This window comes from Penicillium argentinense, assembly GCF_028826775.1.
Source record: "Penicillium argentinense strain IBT 30761 chromosome Unknown utg000003l_segment0_segment0, whole genome shotgun sequence".
In the NCBI taxonomy this organism is placed as follows: domain Eukaryota; kingdom Fungi; phylum Ascomycota; class Eurotiomycetes; order Eurotiales; family Aspergillaceae; genus Penicillium; species Penicillium argentinense.
In genome coordinates, this window is record NW_026622662.1 from 1,286,404 (window position 1) to 1,304,976 (window position 18,573).

The following is an 18,573-nucleotide window of genomic DNA, read 5'->3' on the forward strand; positions in this document are numbered from 1 at the left end:
GCAAGCCAGCCATGTATACCCTAGCACTGTTTACAATTGTAGAGTATTACTCACTGAGCACAAGTATCTCAACGTTAATTTCAATCCTCAATCCCAAGTTTCTAAAAAGGGGAGCAAAAAAACCCCAATCCGCTCAGCTCTGCCAATATCTAGGTACTTCGTATCTCGGTACCATACTCACCACCACAGATAAAAAAAGGATCATGAACACAATGCGATAAAGTAAACACCAAAAATTGACCGACGCAGGGGTCGAACCTGCAATCTCTTGATTCGTAGTCAAGCGCCTTGCCATTGGGCCAGCCGGCCTTGGATGAAGTCAAATTGTCCGCTTGTGCCATATGAGTCAACAAAGTTTTTTTGCCACGGCCCCACATGTACCCTAATCACGTTTAAGATGCTTCTAACATCTAGCTCCGCATACCACATGAAGCGACAGCCAAGCTTTGGATGTATCAACAAAAACTCAATCCTTCCCCTGTTCGTCTTACTAAAAGAATTGATTCGACACATAAAACGGCCTCTCCATGGGAGCCTCGCCATCCCCACTCCCACTACCGTCCCCCATAAGCGCCCACATCCGCTCTCGAAATGTCTCTTTCTGAGCCAACTTCACAACAGTCCTCCCTTTGTTTTGATCCTTATTTGAAGACCGTGCATCAGGCTCTCCTCCAAAAATCGATTTCGGCCCATTCATCCATTTTCCCCCACCCTCCAGGCGTGCACCCTTCATCTCCTCGCACTCCGATTAACCATTCACTTCCAAAACTCCCCTTCCCTAACAGGAACAACCCCAGCCCCCTCCAGCATCCCCATAGCAACAGCAACCCAATTTTGATAATTTCCGACCCCGAACTCGGGGATGCTGGATTCGTCTTTCCCGAATGCAGTGAGTAGGCTTGTGGCATTTTCCTTCTGCTCTGCAGAAAGTGATGCGAGTTCTCAACGCCCTTTCAGAACAGGATCTTCTAGTGGCTGTGTCCGTGGGTCGTAGATGGAAGTCTTCGTCAGTGGTATTGCGGATGCGGTGCATTTCGCAGGTTGTAGAACCGCAAGAGTAGAGCGCAATTCCCATGTGTGAGGGGCCACTCGCCGAGTTTAGCGTCGCCCCGACCGTAGATGTTTATCGGGATGCCATAGGTGGTGGATGTCAGGTTTGCGCTAACAGTAGATGATGCGGTTAGGTGTGGAAATGAGAGTGAAGAACTGACGGCGGGTGCCTATCTATATAGATGTTGGGCTGGTTGCTGCCCAGGCAGCAGACGCGGCGGCTAAAAGATCGACGCCCCCCGGACAATCGGTGGCCATCAGATGGCTCTGATTGATTGGCGACTGGACTAGTGTAGAGCCTCATGAAGTGCCTCGGCGCGTACTGGGATGCTGGTGGACCCCCTCTCCCTCCCCCCAATAAATTCAATTTCCTCTCAGACTACCTCTTCCCCTCCATCTCACCTCTCTCTCACTCCACCTCACCTCACTTCCTGTCCACTTCACCCCACTTCTACCTCACTTCATGACCACCTCATCTCACTTCTTATCCACCTCACATTACTTCCACCTCGCTTCCAGTTCGCGATCGGACACCCTTTCCGCAGACTGCACGAGGGAAAGTGGCTCTACATGCTCTTATTCGAATCAAATCATCATACGCCGATCGATGCGTCATCACCGAATTCACACATACCGACCAATTTCCCACGGATGATGCCATTGATGGATTTCGAGTATTCTTGGAATACGTCAAGGTACGTGGTGTCCTGCGGTTCTGAATTTGACGGACACTATTCTGTATGCTCCGCACCCAGGATCACTACAAATCCATTTCAATAACCTCTCTGATCATGCGCCAAATCTGTGTCCTCCGCCGCTCTGATGATTGTGAGAAACGGGACAGAGAGTCTCACAAGCAAATTCGCCGTCATCAGGCTGTCGGCAATTCGCTATACTCGAAGGGCTCCATCCCAAATGGTCCGCACAAGCGCCAATACAAAGCCCCTTTAAGCGCCCACTAGCGGTACTGTTGAAGGAAGAGGCGTGACTTCGCGGTCGGGCTAAGAAAGACGTCTACAGACTCCTGATAGACACGTCCGACTGTGCCTAGAAAACCAACTGGGCTACACGACTCGAAGGGACGCGCATCTACAAGACAACGGGAACTCCGGCTTCCGGAGATTCCCGGAATTGTTTGTGAGCAAAAGCTACCTACGAGATGTGCCGAGTTCGGTCTCCGGCGCAAACTTGAGTCAAAGCAGTGGTGGTACCTGAGCCATCAAATCGACAAGCTCGAGGACGTGAGCGAGAAATTTAGGGGTATGAAGATGCCCCTGCAGCTAATCATGTTTGGCGAGCGGATCTTCGACATGCCGTTCGGGAATGAAAGTGCAACGCTGAAATATACTGTGAGAACTGAAGAGGAGGATATATCTTAATTGTGGGTGGAGGAAGAATATGATATCCTAATTGTGGATGGCTGCGTGGTGAATTGCTATGAGTCCGGAAGTCGAAAGTCAGCTGCATCTCCATAAGCCTACTCAAAATTTCCTGTGAGTAATAACAATCAACCACGCAGCCATCCACAGTCAAAGGATCATACTCGGCTGACTTCTTGCCCATAGAAATTAATGTTGAGAGAGAAAAGGCCGCGAAGACGGGGTATTACTTCCAGCGATGATTCTCAGTTTATTTCACGGATCTTTACAGTATTTATTTGCCTCTGGTATTTTGCCACGGCCTATAAGAGCTGAAATTCAATACAGATTTATAGTACTTTTATCACTTCATCCCTCATACCAATTAAAAAAATTGAGCTCGTAAGTATGTTTAAGCGCTGAATGCCAAATTACGGTGTTCACAATATCGACACCACATCAGAAAGAACTCCTGCTATTCTCCACAAAATCCAAAATCTTCGAGGCAATTTCCAACGGTGGCGCATTTGTTGTATCCAGCTCCAACCCGGGGCAATCATCGAAGCGGAACAAATCGCACTTCCCACGCAGGTGCTTGACCAGTTGGGCATTTGTTAATTTCTTCGTCCCGCTATCAATGCGCTCAAGGGTACTGACGCGTTCGAGATTGGCATCGACATCGCAGACCAAATAGACCGGCAAGAATGGTCGGCCGGACTCGTGCGCGGCATCTTTGTATTCAGTCGCGACGTCGCGACCGAGTTCATTATCTGATTGGAAGTCTAGAATGGCGTAAGCAACGCCCGCCATGCACTGAACCTGCGATTTGAGGTACATACCTGTGAAAATGACTAGTTTATCAATCGTAGCTTCATCATACACGTGTTTCTTCAAAATCGCCTGACGATACAAATGCCGCTCTTTGAGATAATCTGGATGCAGAGGCGGGAATTTGGCCTCAACGGGATCGATCAGCGTGTGATTGTCCAGGATTAATGTATCTGGATTCAGCTGTGCGATGAACTTGGTCACCGTGAGTTTGCCCGAGCCCGGGAAGCCATTGATCCATACCAGAGGCGTTGGCTTGGCGGGTTTCATGAGTGCCGCAGCTGCAACACCAGGCCGTCAGGTGTGCCGCAGCAGAGATTCGCGACAGGACCTAGTAGTGACTCAGAGACTTCGCGCAGGTCGATGCAGTGAGGTTGTGGTCGTGCGTCAAGGATATGGCACTGCTGCCCAAGGGATGCGATGCTGAGTCAGGCGGGAGGGGGAAAAAGTTAAAGCAACGTCTTGCGTGTAGCACTCTTCCCCCCCCCCCAATGTGTGCGAGTAAATGCAGAACTATTCATCCACAGCCCCGCTGCAGGTCGGGGAAGATCGCCCGAAATGAGTAGGTCGATGCCGATTTCTTGTTGATCGGAGAAACTTTGGCTTTGATGGGGTAGTTTCCGGGTGTTGTATACTTCAGTCCTGTTTTCGCTGCAGCGAGTGTTCAGTTTCAGTTTGAGAGCTTAATTGCACTGTACTTAATCTATCGAATTAATTGCCCAAGTCACTCGAAAGCAGTATGTGGATTCGGCACCAGTAATGCGTTCCACTGTTTGGGAGGAACGCGGGGTAAATGCAAACGCCACACATATATATAGGGTCACGAGACACTGGAACAATGGTGATAGCCATCAGACACTACAACGTTCCACTAGGAACGTCGTAAGAAGTTGTACTGATTGTCCAAGTCGAGAACTTAGATTTTGCATATTTATTTAAAATATGTTTCGGGAGCCAGAAGTGGTCTTTACACGCTGGACAGTGTCGGAAAGAAAGGTGTTGCAAATAGCGGCCATTTCGGTATGGCATTGAATCTGTTCATATTGTCAAATTCATGACCCAAAAACATCAACCAGCACCAAGTGGTCGAGCGGTAACTCGACTATCACGTCTTCCTTGGTCTAGTGGTCATGATTTCCGCTTGTCATTAACACCGATAAGCGCGGGAGACCGGGGTTCGATTCCCCGAGGGAGAGATTTTTTTGCACATATTTTTGCACATTCTTTTGCACATTCTCTTACACATTCTTTTGTCCATTTATTTCTTTATTTCTTTATTTCTTTTTTCTTTTTTTCTTTTTTTCTTTTTTCTTTTTTTCCTTTTTTTTTTTTTTTTTTTTTTTTTTCCCGCAAAATTTTTTTTCTCCTGGTTGTTTTTAATTTCGTATTCATTAATATTGTTTTGCTCCATTTTCTACAACAATTCCACGCATCTAGGTTGCTCTCCGGGGACTCTAACATCCGATCCCTTATCGTCCTGCAAGTAGGACCTAGCATAGCCCGATAAAACTTCCAAACTCAGGTTAAAATCCTGTCAAGCCCCAGTCAAACAAAAACAACCAGAAAATGCCCTTTACGTGTCAAAATTTGCGGAAAAATATCAGTGGACTACCGAGTGATGCGACTCAACGTGCAGAAGTTGATCAACCCACTATCCCCACCTTCCTCAGGAGATGCAGTACGCCTGTCGATATTGGGCACATAATCTGATGCATTGCACAGATTATCATAACATGATACACGATGCTCTGCTATTTCTCCAAAGGCGTTTTTTGCACTGGGTGGAAGCAATGAGCGTACTAGGCATTATATCGGAAGTGTTATTGATTCTTAATCGCCCCCGAACGGCAATAACGGTAAGGTTCGTAGATAATCATACCTGGTTCCCACTAATAGATCTAGGGCAATGGTGATTCCATGATTTCTCAATTTCTACGTGATGCAAAGCGCTTTTTACTCAAGAATCGCCAGATAGTCGATGAGGCACCTCTTGAGGGCATACGATGGTAAAAATAGTGTGGCCCCAGGGCGTTCAAGTAGTCTGGTTACGGGCTACAGAACACAGCAGAAAGAGCAGTGATGCCAAAGACCCAGATGAGGATAAATGTCGACATATAGCAGCCTTCAGCGTGAATTCGCATGTGGTTATCCACCACACTACTAACCTCCCGGTGTGTGGTTTATGTGCGGTCAACAGTTCGGTGGGTGTCGCCTAGGTGAGAAATGGGTGAGCGCCGCTTTACGGTCGCGCGACCAGGGGTGATAAGGGTGAGTGCGCTATAGACAGGGTGAGAAGCCGGGTGAGAAATCACCTTCATCGCGCGACTGACGCACTGACCCTCCCAGCTAAGCTACATTTTGATACGATTGGACGAACTGCTGCCTCCTGAAACACTCATTCTCTTAGCACCTGCACACAGCCACCCGAGGGAAGGCATCGAAGTGTGAGCTGTCACCAGAGTTTATAATGCCAGATGTCGAAGTTGGGAGCCCTCCTTGCTAACAAGTATATGGAACCCTTTAATGCTAAATTTACTGACAGAAGTCAGGTGAGCCTGTAGTTTATCTCTCTTAGCTCCATAGCAGATAGTTCATATCTTCTCCACGTATCACGCCTTTTTATGAAGACATCTATTACTTCGTAGATCCCTTAGCATTTATAAATCTCGAAAAGAGTGCGAAATAGTTCGGAGTTTACTAGAAGCAGAAAGGGTAAGGAAGCAGTGGTAATGGATTAGGTCGGCCTTACATGAAATATTTGGACTTTGGATTTGCTGCGGTTAATGGCAACAATATTATTCTCGGGGTATTCGTGATCCAGACAAAGCGGTGCAAAGTGGTTCATATCGAGCGGATGGCTTCGCCGGTTCCCAAGCCCGTGCAAAATGGCTCGTTGCTCTCCAAGACTCCTATTTAGACATAACAAAGCTCATGTGGATGAAGGCAGTTAAACTGACTACAAAAAGCTTTTCGAGAGAGAAATGCACAGGCGGAAGAACAATATCGGATAATTTACTCTGAAAACTTCGCTCTCGGAATATCTTCAAATATCCCAAAACTTGCCTTCGAAGCTTTTCAAGGTCAGAACCCATCCCGAACCGCATAATAAATACACCGGTGCTGCAGGGAAAAACTGCCCTCCGCTCCCTCTTGGACGAATTGTGCCGCTGCACAACTGGAAGTATACTCGTCGGTTTGCGGATACCTCCATGCAACGAGCGAGACCCCACTAAAACCTTTCTCAACAGTCGCGCAAATTAACACCCTCGCTGACGTAATGACCAATAGCTAGGAACTTTAGTCCATGTCTCCAGACTTTAAATAGACGGCAATACTAGCAGCAAGTACTGCAATGACGAAGCATATTCTTTCAGGCCTCTCTTCGGCATTTTCCAACTCTTCAAGGCGCTGGTATCGCCAACGTAGTGCGGAGTAATTGTTCATACCACTTGCAAACTTTATAGGTCCTATACAGCCGCCAAGTGTCCGATCTTGTTCTTCCACCTGCGTCCGCCGCTTGATTTCTCTCTCGAAAAGGTTTTTGTAGTCAGTTCAAACTATTGAACGCACATAAGCCACAAGTAGAAGAGCCTGGATTCCCGAGCTCTTTTACAATTTCACCACCGTGTGGAGTGGCCGAAGAACGTATAAGAGTACTCGGAAGCTTGAAGCTTAGATCGAAGAGCTAGATAGTGAGCGATTTACGTCAATTCGGGAACGCGCGAAGCTCTTATGCCGAAGTGTGCGTATGGCCGCCGATCTTGCTGCTTAGCTTGAACGTAACAGTTCTCGACTTTTGGTCAACAAGTGCACCGGAGCGTGCCTGTAACGAAGCATTAGCTTAATATAGGTGGACCTCTCGATGCCAGAGACGCTAACATCCGGTGTTGGGTTTCTTGGCAAGGACCGAGTAGTATTTTGCGTGCAATGATCATCGCGTAAGTCTTGTACGAATTCCAACGCGTTTTCTAACTGGAACAAGGATGAGATAACAACACAAAATGACAGAAATCATCTCGAGTTTGCTTCTAATGATGTAGTATTTTTGCTTTGGAATTCCCCAAGTGCTACTGTGAAGCAATCAACATTTTACCATCCTACTGGGCCGTGGCTTTTTGGAGGGCGAAACTCTCCCCTTCCAAGACGGAAAGTGCACCCCCAACAAGATGAAAGCTTCCAGTAACGAGAATCATTGTCTTATCCACCTCGCAGACAATGTCGTTTGCGTATTCGATGGCTTCTTCGATCGATACAAGTTCTTTTGTCTCTGTTCTGGGATCAAACTGATGCCAAAGTTCAGCCATGCGCCTTTGTAGGCTCAAGCTTTCGAGTTCTTTTGGATCGACATTCCGGTTGACAAAGTCTGCAAACAATATTATTCCACTTTAGTATTCTTTCTTCTTGAGAGCCGACCCAGTGCGTTTTGTACATCTTACCAACTTTGTAGGCGTTGCCTTTGTAGGTCACATTCGTACAGAATAGCGCATACTGGAAATTCAAGTTGCAATTATTGTATATCTCACTATGCACAGTTCGAAGAAGAGCCTCAGCATCTCGTGTAGATTGCTGATTGAATATGAGCACCCTTGGTGTGTCCCTAGTCCGATGTGTCAGACGAGACCTGTTAGGACGAGGAAGTGGTGGAAGAACCCATACCTTGACCGGTTTGACTGTGATTTTGAGACGCGTCCAAACCATGAGGCCGCTAATTTTAGGCTCTCTTCTGTATGTGCACCATCAAGATGCCAAATTTGCTTTTCTGTTGTAAGTGCCTCACACCTTCCTCTCCAAACTATGTTCTCGAGACCTTGGGTAAATTGTTTAGGAAGAGTTTCAAGGCCAAGGTCCACTTGAACTCCGAGTTTGTTCAACAAGGAAAGTGAAAGTCGAATAGCGAGAGAAGCATTTGTCCTTTGAAAATCTTCCGCTGGCTTGAGACCAATATCGAAAACAGCAGGGTGGACTGCAATTGTAACGAGGTTGATGCCTTTTTCTTTCGCTCTCTGATGCAGGACCTCCATGGCGTCAGGCACTTGAGGAACGGTAAAGGCGGGAGAGCCAGTCTTGAAAATTCCTGCTTTATGCCATGCTATCTTGTCGATCGTATCACCGAGTGCAGCCATATGGTCAATCCCAAGGGTGGTGATACCAGTCACCGATGGCTGTGGAATAACATTCGTTGAGTCTACTTCACCTCCTACTCCAACTTCAAAGACAGCCGCATCAACACCTTCTCTCATGAAGACATGAAATGCCATGAGGGTGAGAAATCGGAAGTAGGCGGGTTTATGAGCGGGATCGATACCTTCTCTAACAGCACTCGATTCGAGGGCATCCCAGACTTCAAAAAAGTACTTGGTAAATTGTTCCTCTGAAATCGGAAAGGAGTTAATTCGAATTCTCTCTCTAACCATCACCAGATGAGGAGAGGTATAGAGTCCAATCTTGCGGGGAACCCCAACCGATTGTTGGTAGTTCTGAAGGATGGAATTGACAAAGGCACACGTTGTGCCTTTTCCCTTCGTACCAGCAACGTGAACGACATTTAGACGATTTAGATCGTTGACCTGCGGGAAAAAACCAGTTAGACAGGGCTCGCAGATGGAAAAGGTTCTGGAATCCCCTCACATTGTATCCAATACGGCATACCCATTGTCTCATCTGTTCCACGGCTCCGTTATCCAACTTTTGACCAAGACGCCTTTTTTTTCCAGCACCTTGAATCCCGACTGAGTGGAATTAAGTTTTTCCACTGCATCCTAGTTGTTGTAAGTATGTCTTTCTATTTCGATCTTGGCAGAAGCCGGAAATTCCTACATGATAGGTCGGCCTTTCCAATGTATCTGACATTCTTCGATCACAGAAGGAATATTTTGGTCGTTGCGAAAGGCTTTTGAAAACAATTTGATCGGGAGCTTTTGGTATTCGGTACATGTGGTAACCAATATTTCGAGAAGTGGGACTTATCATTAATAAGTTTCCCCTCACTACTACTGAAATTTGTTTAATTTAGTAGACGCCGTCCCGCCTTGTTTATTCCATGATTGGGCATTTTTCTCGCTTAGTAAAACAACATGACTCGCGTCGCACATTCAGCTGAGTTGCCTGAACAGGGGTTCGTGCGGGGTGGTATCCCTGCTTTCCAATCAGCTTGTAGAGCAAGGCACCATAATCCATCAAGTCTTGGTCTCAACCCCAGCCACGTTCGGTTTTTATGCATGCCATGTCACACCTCATCAGCCCGTAATTAAATGATGCATGGATTGTAACCATGCAGCGTGCTCTATTGACACATTCATGCATTTAAGGGCCAGACTGTTGTCGTGTTCAAGGTGAACTGTAGCCACTGGCGTCAAGCTGAGTCTCCAAGGCACTTCGCCTAGTGTGCGGAGAAGACACTAGTGACCATATTTGGGGGTTAAATGTATCCATATCCCCAAATAGACTGTAACCACCTCGGCTCTGAATCTCCAGTTTCTCTGTACCCTGTTTTGGCTCTGCCAGGCTCAATTGGCTATACTGGGTAGGGTTTGAAACATGGAAAATGACCATGGATATGGAGTCACGGTCCTCCACGAGCCATCCCACTCGGTAGAAATTCTCTATGAGTATGCTTTCACTTCTCCTTGACAACCAACGGCTCTAGTCCGTACTCACATCAAATTACTAGCCTGGTGGCTGTCCACGACCTTAATGGAACCGGTTTCGAGACCTGGACGCACAAGCAAAACGGGATGATGTGGCTCAAAGATCTGCTGCCGAAAGAATTGCCCAATGTTCGGATCATGACATACGAGAGTGACGCTTAACTGGGACATGGGTGCCGACCAACAGGTCCCGGACATACCTCACGCTGGCGTGGTCATCATATCCTACTTGCTAGGCACATACCTCGTACGCATGTTGAGGCCGTCACTGTACAGCACGTGGACTACGCGATGGACGAACCAGCTCGACACATTTGCCGTGATGCGCATCGGTGCGGCGGTGCCAAGCCGATTTCCGCTCTGGCTGGCGCACAGCCCAGACGACGTCGAGGGTCTCGACAAGCTTCCCGGGTGGATTGGTGGTGTCACCGGTGTGGAGGGTAGCGGGGTTGACGGCGTAGGCGAGTTGGGTCTGGGCGGAGAAATGCCACTCAGAGGGAAGAAAAGGTATCGCTGCTATGCGGCCGATGGCATAGAGAATCCTGCGGGAAGTGAGCGGAGGCGATTTGAATCCTCCAGAGCTCCTACTGAAAGGGAGTGAGATATTGGTATGTCCCTTGGTATGCACAGTGAAATAGGTTTCTATACGACTTAGTATTCCCATAACTTAGATCTTTCCTGGACCTTATCCGTGCCTTTCTGCCCACCCAAACCGCTACCCGCTTTGGGTGCGCCACGCATTCTTCGTAATAACAGATTCTTCGTAAATTTTCGAATCTCCTATTCAATCACCTATCCAAGCCACCCAACATGCCTAAATCTCCTAATTTTGATGAATCCCGCATGGCCGAAGCCTTCGCAGCCGCCATGGCCGAAAAAAAACCAAATCTCTCGAGGATTGCGCGTGAATTCAGCGTGTCCTATACCACCCTTACCAGTCGCGTCAAAAAGGCCAAATCGCCAATTACCCCTACCAAATCGCATAAGAATGCTTTACAGCCAGACCAGGAGAAGGCCTTGACCAATTGGATAGTAAAAATGTATTCGTGGAACCTACCTCCCACTGCAGGGCTTATACAAGCGTGGGCAAATCGCGCACTGCAGAGGGCGGGCCACGATAGACAGGTTAGCAAGATGTGGGCGTATCGCTTCGAAGCACGTCTACCAAAGCACCTAAATCTAGCCCCAGTGAAGCAGAAGACCAAGGAACTGAAGCGAATCCAAGCCGAGGATGCAGGCCTTCTTCAGCACTGGTACGACCTGCTTGAAAAACAGCTCCATGACGTCCCCGCCCGGCTAGTATACAACTTCGATGAATGTGGTTTTCAACCCGGTCAAGGACGCGCCCGAAACGTTATTGGGGTTAAATCATCTTGCCCTGACCTGCCAGAAGGAGAGAGAGGCGAAAATATCACTGCGGTCGAGTGTATTGCTGCTGATGGTTGGCTTATGGACCCGCTCTTTATATTCAAAGGTTCCGGCAAAAACTTCATGGAGGCCTGGTACTACGGCAGCGAAGACCTACCTGCGAATACGGCTATGTCTCCAAACGGCTGGATTTCTGATGAACTAGCCCTAGCCTGGCTAAGCTGCTTTATCAAGGCCACGGCTACTGCAGATCGTCTTAAGCGTGGCGAAAAGCGCTATCTTATATTCGATGGTCATGGTGCGCATCTTACCCTCGAATTTCTACAGAGATGCGAGGATCACCATATTATACCATTCGCATTTCTACCGCATTCAACACAACTCTGTCAGCCACTTGACGGAAAGCCCTTTCTGAATTATAAACAGCAATTTCGGATGATGAATAACGATCTGGCTTTCTGGGGCGGCCTACCGTATGGGAAATCGGATTTCCTCGCAATTATCGGGCCAATTCGTAAGAAAGCCTTGACGCAGCGAATTATTCGTGAATCCTTCAAAGATCGTGGTATTTGGCCGGTTGATGGTAGTAAAATCGTCCAAAACCTTGCGAATCAGTTAGAAATCCCTGATCTAATCGCCCCTGATCTTCGGTCATGGGGATCGCATACACCATCACTATCACCACCACCAAATCTCTCGTCTTCTAGTGTTGAAAACAGCCCTCCAAAATCTGTTGAAGCTCTCATCAAGAACCAGGCGAAGATTACTAAACACCTCGAGGGTCTGTCGGATAAGATGCAGCGAAATCTGACGAGGATGATGGCGCACCAGCGGGGGATAGCGGAGGAGCTTGCGATGACGCAGGAATCGATTCGGCGTATTAGAGAAGCGCAGATGCCAGTACGTCGCAAATACACTAAGCGGCAAATTAAACCGCTTAGCCAGACTGGTATATTAAGCACACGCGATGCGAATCGGTCAATTGCAGTCAGGAAGGCCGAGGATAAGGCGAAGGAGGAGCGGAAGCTGGTCAGGCAGTTCAAGAAGGTTTATGGCTACGCGCCCGCACAGAGATCGGAGGAGAGTATTCAACGGTCAATGCAGGCCGAGAGAGAGGGTAGAGAGGCAGGAGAGGTATTTTTTATTGATAGATAGCCAATTGGTGGTGAAATTTACGATTTAGCTTCGAAATCTACGAAGAAACTGTTATTACGAAGAATGCGTGGCGCACCCAAAGCGGGTAGCGGTTTGGGTGGGCAGAAAGGCACGGATACCCGAAAGGGTAGTTTTTAGGTAGAGGTCTCGAAGTCAGAAGCCAATTGTTTTCCTTCATTTTGTGGGATGGCTTGTCGATCGTTCTTTCAAGCGGCGGCGGTGGACTTGGACGGGAGGGTAAAGAACTTGTCGACTGAGGTCAAGTGTGGGGAATGCAGACTCTCTTATGAGACGCCCAGTCGGCATCTAGGCAGCCACTAGAGCAGTAAGTATCATCTCTGCAGCGAGTACATTGTTTCAAAGGTTTCGAGCTGCTCCGGGGTTCTTGCATATGTGACAGGTAGCGGGGGAGTCGGCCATCGTTGGCAGATTATTGGTCGGGGGTAAGAACAGAACTTGAGTTGGAGACTTCAGAGAGTTGGAGAGAGAGGGGGAAGTTGGAGAGAGAGAGAGAGAGAGAGAGAGAGAGAGAGAGAGAGAGAGAGAGAGAGAGAGAGAGAGAGACACTAGGCAGCGGATCACATGGGTGACAATCCTTCCTCGACTAACTCATCGACTTCAAGTCCCTCTACCTCTTGATATCTCTACGGATCCGAGCTTTCTATTTCCACCAAACTCTCGCTCTCTTTCCGAGTTCACGCTTTCTCAATCAACGCTTCAACTCGACCAATTCTTCACCGTTGGAATCCGGTGAGAGGTGATGGAGCTTTCTTTTGGAGAGAAGGTGCGGGCCGATAATTGATGGGATGACCAGGTAAGAGAGACGGAACGAGACGTTGAGGAGGGCCGAGAGAAATTGACATTATTATTTTTGAGCTCACAGATGGTCGAATTTGTGTGAGAGTCGCGTTGATGGTGTCTCTTGTCATCCACGCTAACGCTGAAAATCCTCTTTCGATAGGGCCGTAGCCGATCCATCAGCGTCGTTGGCACTGCCCTCAAAACTCTGACCAAACGTTTACTCTTTCCCGCGCTGTTTTCTTGCTGCCAAGAGACCCCATCAAAACAATGCCTACCACCAGTTGCTCAATCACCAAACGCCGAGTCAAGGGGGGTTAGCTATCACCCTCAGCTTATGAAAGCTTTCCTCGAGCCTGTAGCGCTGATAAATAAAGCCTAGTACACCTGCATACGGAAAAAAATGGCGACCAAAGCTCACTTTTCAATTTCAGTCGGACCCGATGCCTGAATTAACGAGACCTACTCCTCAAGTTGACTGTCCAAGATAACAGTCAGGTGTGGAGGACTGTCATTTATAGAAAGACTGTCACTCGAAACCTCTTGGCTATCGCTAAGATCTCCAAAAAATGACACAAAGAGTGCGAGGCAAGTTTTTCCAGGTATGCTTTCAGCCATGAACTTTTGAAAAAGTCAACCAGGGAGAAGAGTTTTTGCAAAATGGTGCCTGCGCTTTCTTCGGAGTGATATGCTCCTTGATAGGCAAGCTGAGCCACTGCCTGGGGCTTTTTTGAAGTCGAGAGACCTTATTGATACCAGTCTCCTCTGTCAAGTTTTCGGTGTGATTGGTTCTCGATACATCGTTCACATCTTGTTCATCTAGATCGTTAGCCCGAGGAAAGATCGTACATCTCTGAGAGTTTGCCATTGTTGAATTCAGATAATCATAGAGAGGCTCACATCAATATTTATAGGGTGTTGATACACATACCCCCCCACCCCTTTTTTCTTAGTCATACCTGCCCCACAGCCACCTAGTTAGTTAGTTAGCTGCGCAGAAACAACTACTGTTGCATTGAGTTGACCATTCCCGGACTCAGACTCTCCATATCGGTCTTCTTTGCGTTTGACTCTTGACAGTGAGAATGAGATATGGTGTATCTTGATGGAGATTGGAGGGTATTAAATTTTGATCTAATAGTCGCGAATACCTATGGGTGGTGAGCTGTCACGTGCCATGCGCTTGAGGCCTCACAGCAACGTGTTTGTGTAACCTACTTGTCCCAAGCCCAGCCTCTCTTCACCTCGATCTGTGCCCATACACTTGCTACGCATTTTTAATCTCGTAAACAGACAAAATGGCAATTAAAAAAAGGGTGGTCACTGTGTTCGGAGCGACTGGACTTCAAGGCAACTCTGTCACTTGTTCACTCTTAAGAGACCAAGTCTCCAACTTCCAGGTCCGGGCGATCACCCGAAATCCCGAATCTGAGAAGTGCCAAGTGCTGCACAAACTCGGTGTGGAAGTTGTTAAAGGAAATGGGTGGAACAAAGATGACATGCAGAGGGCCTTCTCTGGTTCTTGGGGAGCGTTCGTGAATACCAATTCCGATGATCCGGTAAGTCGCTAATCTATTATCCTCATTCCTTGTGCTAATAGAATCACAGATCTTCAGCCAGCCCGATGGACCTACGGAGTTTGATCTCGGAAAGATCGTTGTTGACGGTATAATTGCCGGTGGAGTGAAGAACCTTGTTCTCAGTTCCATGAGGCCGGCTGGAGAAGCAACCGGGGGAAGGATGAAGATCAAGACAATGGACAGTGAGTGATACTCCCATTGCTAGAGTACACTAGGCCAAAGTTGACAAGATCATGTGTCATTCAGTGAAAGCCTCTATTGCGGAATATGCTCAAGAAACGGGTCAATTTGAAACGATCGCCTTCATCCATACAGGGTGGTATTTTGAGCTGTTTCTGTCTGAAAAGATGGCCAAGCTTCACCAAGGATTTCCCTATTTCCCCGATGCCGAGGGCTACTTGAGTCTTCACTTGCCGAAGTGGGGAAATGACAGCGGTGCGCCCTTTATCGCGATCGTGGACGACTTTGGTGACCTCGTCCATGGAATTCTGCTTGACCCGAAACGCTGGAATGGCAAGACAATTCAGGCTGTGAGCGATATTCAATCTCTGCCTCAATTCGTCCAAACCTTCTCCGAAAGTATGTGGATATTTTCAGAACTACCCAGGGATCTCTCTGACTGTTCCTTCTCGTCTAGGTACTGGAAAGAAAGCACGCTATGTCCCATTGCCATCTTGGCAAAGCCTTGGCGAAAGCATTCCTGAGATGGAAGATGGCAGGCTGCTATTTGCTTATGGTGAAGCCACTAACGGCCGTTACTTTGTTGAGGACTCTTGCACCGATGTACCTCTGGAATTGAAAAAGCTCGCTGCTGCTGCTCAAGGAAAAGATGCATCAACTGTAAGTTTGGCATCATTGAGTTCGTGGTTTGCCAAGAAACTTGGCACATCTCAGGCCTGAGAAGGGGTTCACTGCGATGTACATCGATGCACTCACTATTCATCAGAATCCCGACGCGTGGTCCTGGTTTTCCTCACGTTCTAGTTCGCTGTCTACATGAGCCCCTTTTATCTGACTTCTGATACATACGACCATAGGGTGTGGAAAACAGGGCTTCCCGTCCGCTCAGCCGTACTTAAGCCACACGCCGGCAGGTTAGTAGTATGGTGGGTGACCACATGCGAATCCCTGCTGTTGTATGTTTTTTGCTTTCATATGTTTTTTTAATTCGTTGGGACTAGTGTGCCCTTGCTGCCCTACCAATCGTAGGGTCTAAGGGTCGTCGTGTGCCTTAAAGTAGTAACGTAATCGGTAAGCGAGCCGCGCATGTAAGCCAGTCGCGCACCTTAAGCAACCTATTAATTTTAAATGCATTTATTTCAACAAAAACGCTATTAATCTAATTCAGCTAACTTGCTGGTCTATCTGGGCATGTTTCCCCTCTATGTCCCGGGCGCCTACATATTCCACATCCTCGCTGGGCCCGCGTAGGTGGCTGTAAACCCTCCGAAGGCCTTCCATCCCCGGGGAGTGGAGCGGGTTCAATTGCTTGCTGCGACTGCATTGTTAATGCAGAAGCCTCGAAAACTGAGAGGCCCTCAGTGGAAGGCATCTGCCTGCGAGATCTAGTGCGTTTTTGTTTCTTCTTCTCGTTTTCCGCCCGTAATCCTTTGACTTCCTCCGCTAGTAAAGTAGCGCTCTGCATCGAAAGTTGGCAGCCTTTAATAAGCTGGTTTAACGCTCGATCTAATGGGCTTGGTGGACTTCGAGACCCCGTACGAAGTAAAGCTTTGATTGATGAAGCTTGCCGACGTACTTGTTTATCGGTCAAAGGAGTTTTTGGTGTAAAATTCTGGCTTGATTCGCTATCCCGGCTCGGAGGGGGGGTCGGGGTTCGAAGACAAATATCAAGCTTTAAGATCACTTGATCGGGTGAAAAAGGTACCAAACCAGCTGCTCTGAAGCTATTTATAATAGTATCGGAGCGGAAGGCTTCGTTTCGCGCGGAAGGATAAGCCTCGAGGAAATCAAGTTTGTCGATATGGTTGATTCCGTTCCGCATTTTCGTTTCAACTAGCCGACCGTACGAGCGCTTTAACACGGCAAAACAGCCGATATCGAGTGGCTGTAAAAGGTGAGACGAGTGCGCAGGCATACAGATTGGTATAATATCGTTTTTTTCACAAAGTTCATCGAATTTCGGAGTCAAATGGCTTCCGTGACCATCGAGTATCAAAAGTCGATACCTTCCCTTCACCCGCGAAGAAGTCGACGGAATAAAGAGCTTTTCGAGCCAACGAAGGCCGATCTCATCGGAAGTCCAGCCATTCGGACTAACCTCGAATCTCCAGTCTATCAGAAGATTATCGAACCAACCCTCGATCAAAACCTTGCCTTTAAAAATCACACATGGAGGGAGCGCCCACCCTGAAGCATTCGTACACTCGATTGTAGTCACCCACTCGCGATTTCCGGGCTGTAAAAGCGATCGCCGACCGTAGTATTCAGCCCTCGAGATAACCTTCGCGGTCGCTGTTAATCCCATCGCGAAACCAGTCTCATCGAAGTTATAAATATCGTCGGGATCGATGCCGTATTGAAGAATGGTTTTTTGAACAAGATCAAACCACTCCCTAATGATTCTTGGATCTTCGCACTTCACACGTTCGTAATTATAACGTCTTGAGAATCGGGATGATAGGCTTGGGTATCGTTTTGCCAAGTTATAAACCCATTTTTCTCCGACGGTTTGAACTGGTGTAGTTCCGCGGGCCGCGAGAAGAAGATTCGCAGTTTCGCGTACAGTAGACGGCCGGGGCGCTGCTCCGCGATCATCTAAAGAGAGTATCCATTTTTGAAGTGATTCCTCTTCGATTTCTGTTAATTTATGCGAATTTGCGCGAGAAATCGCGCGATTTGTGGTGCCGTGACGACGATCGCGAAGTGTAGTTTCAGGCACATTATAAATGCGCGCAGCTTTGCGAACGGAGGATATTTCTTGATTTTTAATAGCCTGGATGGCTAATAATATCCTACCCTCTTGCTCTGTTGAATTTGTAGAGCCTCTGGCACGAATTGGTGGCATGGTGGGTGGTTGAATGAATTAAGTGCTAATTCATGGACGCGTTTTGGGGTGGGTGCGCGACTGGCTTACATGCGCGGCTCGCTTACCGATTACGTTAGTTAGTAAAAAGCTGTTGTGTCCGTAACAATTCCCGCGACTCGGTAGTGAATTACGTTAGTTAGCTTAGCTTAGTCAGCCAGGTCGGGGCATAACGTAACCCACAAGCGAACCGCCCACACAAGCGAACCGCCCACCCCATCAATTTTGATCTGAGTACTATAACCTCTCTTTTATAACCATCCACCATGCCACCAAATCGATCTAGTTCTGCCCGATTTTCGCAGGATAGGCAGGGCAGAATCTCATTAGCCCTGCATGCCATTCAAAATGGTCAAATTACCTCTATTCGCAAAGCAGCACGCCAATTCGACGTCCCCTGGTCCACTCTACGCGATCGCGTCAACGGTCAACAAAGTCGCTCAGAAACACGCGCCAACAACCATAAATTGACAGAAGACGAGGAGAGATCACTTCTACAATGGGTGCTCTCTATGGATTCACGTGGATCAGCTCCTCGGCCTGCTATGGTGGCAGAAATGGCCAATCTTCTATTAGCCGAACGCTGTACGCAGACTGTTGGCGTCAACTGGGTCTACAACTTTGTTAATCGCCATGATGATCTTAAATCTCGGTTCTCTCGAAAGTACAACTACCAACGAGCAAAATGCGAGGATCCAAAGGTCATACGAGAGTGGTTCGACTTGGTTCAACGCACGATTAATGAG

The 18,573-nt window shown here is 47.8% G+C and overlaps 7 protein-coding genes across 7 annotated transcripts; 4 read left to right on the forward strand and 3 right to left on the reverse strand.

The window, feature by feature from the left end:
- Positions 1–149: 149 nt before the first annotated feature.
- N7532_002598 (uncharacterized protein) lies at positions 150–733 on the reverse strand (the record flags this gene model as incomplete). Its single annotated transcript, XM_056615092.1, has 3 exons — positions 150–382; positions 425–444; positions 492–733. 3 exons carry the CDS (start codon positions 731–733, stop codon positions 150–152), a joined length of 495 nt encoding a protein of 164 aa, XP_056478064.1.
- A 2,134-nt stretch (positions 734–2,867) lies between these two features.
- Positions 2,868–3,506, reverse strand: N7532_002599 (uncharacterized protein; the record flags this gene model as incomplete). The annotated part of the gene is made up of 1 exon (XM_056615093.1): positions 2,868–3,506. The coding sequence occupies one exon, from the start codon at positions 3,504–3,506 to the stop codon at positions 2,868–2,870; it is 639 nt and encodes a 212-aa protein (XP_056478065.1).
- Positions 3,507–7,333: 3,827 nt separating this feature from the next.
- N7532_002600 (Folylpolyglutamate synthetase) lies at positions 7,334–8,897 on the reverse strand (the record flags this gene model as incomplete). Its single annotated transcript, XM_056615094.1, has 4 exons — positions 7,334–7,599; positions 7,673–7,833; positions 7,893–8,803; positions 8,865–8,897. The coding sequence occupies 4 exons, from the start codon at positions 8,895–8,897 to the stop codon at positions 7,334–7,336; spliced, it is 1,371 nt and encodes a 456-aa protein (XP_056478066.1).
- An 876-nt stretch (positions 8,898–9,773) lies between these two features.
- Positions 9,774–10,045, forward strand: N7532_002601 (uncharacterized protein; the record flags this gene model as incomplete). The annotated part of the gene is made up of 2 exons (XM_056615095.1): positions 9,774–9,844; positions 9,907–10,045. The coding sequence occupies 2 exons, from the start codon at positions 9,774–9,776 to the stop codon at positions 10,043–10,045; spliced, it is 210 nt and encodes a 69-aa protein (XP_056478067.1).
- Positions 10,046–10,052: 7 nt separating this feature from the next.
- On the forward strand, positions 10,053–10,484 carry N7532_002602 (uncharacterized protein; the record flags this gene model as incomplete). Its single annotated transcript, XM_056615096.1, has 1 exon — positions 10,053–10,484. One exon carries the CDS (start codon positions 10,053–10,055, stop codon positions 10,482–10,484), a length of 432 nt encoding a protein of 143 aa, XP_056478068.1.
- Positions 10,485–10,693: 209 nt separating this feature from the next.
- Positions 10,694–12,406, forward strand: N7532_002603 (transposase; the record flags this gene model as incomplete). Its single annotated transcript, XM_056615097.1, has 1 exon — positions 10,694–12,406. The coding sequence occupies one exon, from the start codon at positions 10,694–10,696 to the stop codon at positions 12,404–12,406; it is 1,713 nt and encodes a 570-aa protein (XP_056478069.1).
- Positions 12,407–14,502: 2,096 nt separating this feature from the next.
- N7532_002604 (NmrA/HSCARG family protein) lies at positions 14,503–15,684 on the forward strand (the record flags this gene model as incomplete). The annotated part of the gene is made up of 4 exons (XM_056615098.1): positions 14,503–14,763; positions 14,813–14,966; positions 15,031–15,363; positions 15,422–15,684. 4 exons carry the CDS (start codon positions 14,503–14,505, stop codon positions 15,682–15,684), a joined length of 1,011 nt encoding a protein of 336 aa, XP_056478070.1.
- Between the last annotated feature and the right edge of the window lie 2,889 nt (positions 15,685–18,573).